Source organism: Pelophylax lessonae (assembly GCF_965119305.1).
Source record: "Pelophylax lessonae genome assembly, chromosome: 2".
In the NCBI taxonomy this organism is placed as follows: domain Eukaryota; kingdom Metazoa; phylum Chordata; class Amphibia; order Anura; family Ranidae; genus Pelophylax; species Pelophylax lessonae.
This window is the reverse complement of record NC_138769.1, coordinates 420522627-420525501: the sequence shown is the minus strand read 5'-3', so window position 1 is coordinate 420525501 and position 2875 is coordinate 420522627. Positions and strand designations below refer to the sequence as shown.

The following is a 2875-nucleotide window of genomic DNA, read 5'->3' as shown; positions in this document are numbered from 1 at the left end:
CTTCAAGGTGTATGGAGTTGGACTTCCTTTGTGACCGAAGAGGTCAAAGAACTCTGTTTTTGCCAGAGATCTGTTACTCTGTTCATCCAAGACTGTGTACATCTTGATTGCCTTTTCTCTGAAACCTGCAGGATATACCTTGACTAAGCATATCTTGGAGCATGATCTAGGACGGCCCTGCTCTGTACAGATCTCAGTGCACTTGGAGGTTACTGCTGGGGTTGTACTCTCGCCTCGCTCCCCACCATGATCTTCTTGAGTTGCTGGAACTTCTTGCTTTCATGGTGGTGGTCCTGGGTGCAGTGTTGACAGGTGTTTGTCACTGTTGCACTCTTTGCAATGTATGATTTTTGTACAGTCTTTTGCAAGATGTTGAATTGAAGCACAACATCTGAAACAAATGCGATTGTCTTTAAGGTAAGCTTTGCGCTCTTCTAGTGTCTTACCCCTGAAACTGCGACATTTTCTTAGTGGATGAGGCTTGTTGTGGATCGCACATTTTTTGTCTGACTCCTCAACTTTCTTACTTGCGTAGTCTTCCTGATTGGCTGCAGATTCAGTAGGGACTTCTGTCTTCTGTATAGAAACTGTTGCTCTGCGTTCTTTGTAAAGCGCTGGAGGTTTTTGTTCTACCTTTGGGAAGCTTGCCATTCTCTTGTTCAGGAAAGCAAAGCTTGGATCATTGCGTTTTTCTGCTTGGTCTATGATGAATTCAGCAAGGAAGGCGAACGGTGGAAACGCAACTCGATGATCTTTCTTGTATCTTGATGCTTGAGTGACCCACCTTTCTTGCAAGTTGTAAGGAAGTTTCTCGATTATGGGATCAATTCCACGTGCTGTATCCAAGTATGAGAGACCTGGCAGATATCCACTAGACTTAGCGGCTTCTATTTCTAAGAGTAGGTCCCCCAAACCTCTCAGCTTTTGATTGTCCTTGTTTGTTATTCTTGGATAGTTTTCTATCCTCTTCAGAAGCGCATCCTCGATCACTTCAGGTGATCCATAGCACTGTTCTAGTCTCTGCCACACCATTGCAAGTCCTGCTGCTGCGTCATGAACATGTACTGACCTGATTCTTTGGGCTTGCTCAGTGGATTCTGGTCCTAGCCATTTGACGAGCTGGTCAAGCATTTCTCTGTCTGTCAGATCTAAGTCTTGGGTACCGCTCAGGAAAGAGGACTTCCAGGCCCAGTAGTTTTCTGGACGGTCATCGAATTTCATGAGACCAGCGCTCACGATCTCACGGCGCATCAGGAATCTTGCCACTTCTGTAGCTATTGCTGCGTCTGGTGAATACTTTCTGGGTGTAAACTCAGGGTATGGCTGCGGCTGGTAAGGCTTATTAGACGCTTGACTAAGTCCACTTTGATTAGGTTGTTGTTCTCGTCTGTTGTAAATCTTTCTGCTATAATCCAGGCTTGTATTTGCTTGAGGAGGGATTACATCAGGATCTGTTTGCACTCTTGGAGGGTTGGCAGATTGGTCTCTGAGCATGCGACCACTTGACTCCTCACGCTGAGGTTCTGATTCAGTCTTGCAGTGTTGCGTAGTATCAAAGTTGCTTATTGCTTGTGGAGTCAATGATGACCTAGGTACGTCATTGGACTGCTGGTCAGTGTACATGGTTGCTTGTGACTGTACGTACTCACGGGTGCGTTGGATTGCGCTGTGGATTGACGTCTGGGTTTCTATGCCAGCGAGCTGAGCTTTGGCAGCCCTTGTGAGAACTTCTGCCTCGGCTAAGGCTGCTGCAGCGTTTTTCTGCTGTTTGAGTAAGTGTAAAGATGCTTGCACTTCTGCATTTTTTCTAAGTGCTTCAGATTAACTTTTTGCTTGTTTTCTCATCAATTCAGCTTCCTGTTCTGCATAGGAAGCCACCGCACAGGCTTCTTCTGCTTTTGCTCTTGCCTTGGTTGCTTTGACGCTAACTGATGACAGACTGGTGATGCTTGAATGTCTGGAACTAGTGATGCTTGAATGTCTAGAACTAGTGCGTTTAGATCTTGCTGCACCGGCGCTAGCTGGAGTCAGATCTGTTTGACTGGATGCTCTGGACAGTGTTGTGCATCTAGACCTAGTTCTTGGCAAGCTGCATGTGTCTTCCTCTTTACAGGAGCATTGAGGGTTAACTGAGTGTTGTTCTCTGTGTTCTGCTTCTCCATTTTGCTGACAGCGTGAGATACTGATGATGATGACTGAACACACAGCCTGTGTTCTAGTAAGTGAGGGGAATTAGTTTCACTTTCATTTTTTTCATTTTCCCACACAGACTGGATTTAGGAGTCCTTTTACTGCTGTGGACGATTCAAAGCTGTTTAACTGCTTCTGATAACGTTTTAAAGGCTTTTTACTGTAATGTCTCGGCTGTGTGTTGCTTGAGGTACACAGCTTCACATCAAGTAATAACCGAATCTCAATGAAAGAAGCGCTGGTTTCTTTAACTGATGCAACCTTTACTGAGATATAATCCATACATGTGCCTTTACATATGAATACGTAGATATGTGGTGGACATGAGAGTGGATATGATAGTGAAAGTGGTAAACCTGTAAAACAAACATATGAAAGACAGGTATAAGTATGGCTATTCAAACATCATACATTATACATAGTTATGCAGAAGATAGGGACTAACTAACATGTGCTTACTACATACTGGGACACATATTATCTATACAAAGGTCTAACATCCCTCTATACAGGCTGAACTAGCAAATCCTTTTGCTTTTGGTGTTCATCAGGTTTGCAATTGATTAGCTTAGATGTCTTAAGGGTCTGTTCCCTATGGTGGCTAAAGCTGGAATGGATCGACAAGTTTAGACTTGCCCAAGGCAGTAGGGAGAAGACCCGCCCCTAGGCTACAAGAAAATGGAGG

At 44.5% G+C, this 2875-nt stretch overlaps 1 protein-coding gene across 1 annotated transcript; it reads right to left on the bottom strand.

Moving 5' to 3' along the window:
* Positions 1-279: 279 nt before the first annotated feature.
* LOC309546696 (uncharacterized protein) lies at positions 280-1901 on the bottom strand (the record flags this gene model as incomplete). The annotated part of the gene is made up of 1 exon (XM_082246410.1): positions 280-1901. The coding sequence occupies exon 1, from the start codon at positions 1621-1623 to the stop codon at positions 280-282; it is 1344 nt and encodes a 447-aa protein (XP_082102536.1). The 5' UTR covers positions 1624-1901.
* Between the last annotated feature and the right edge of the window lie 974 nt (positions 1902-2875).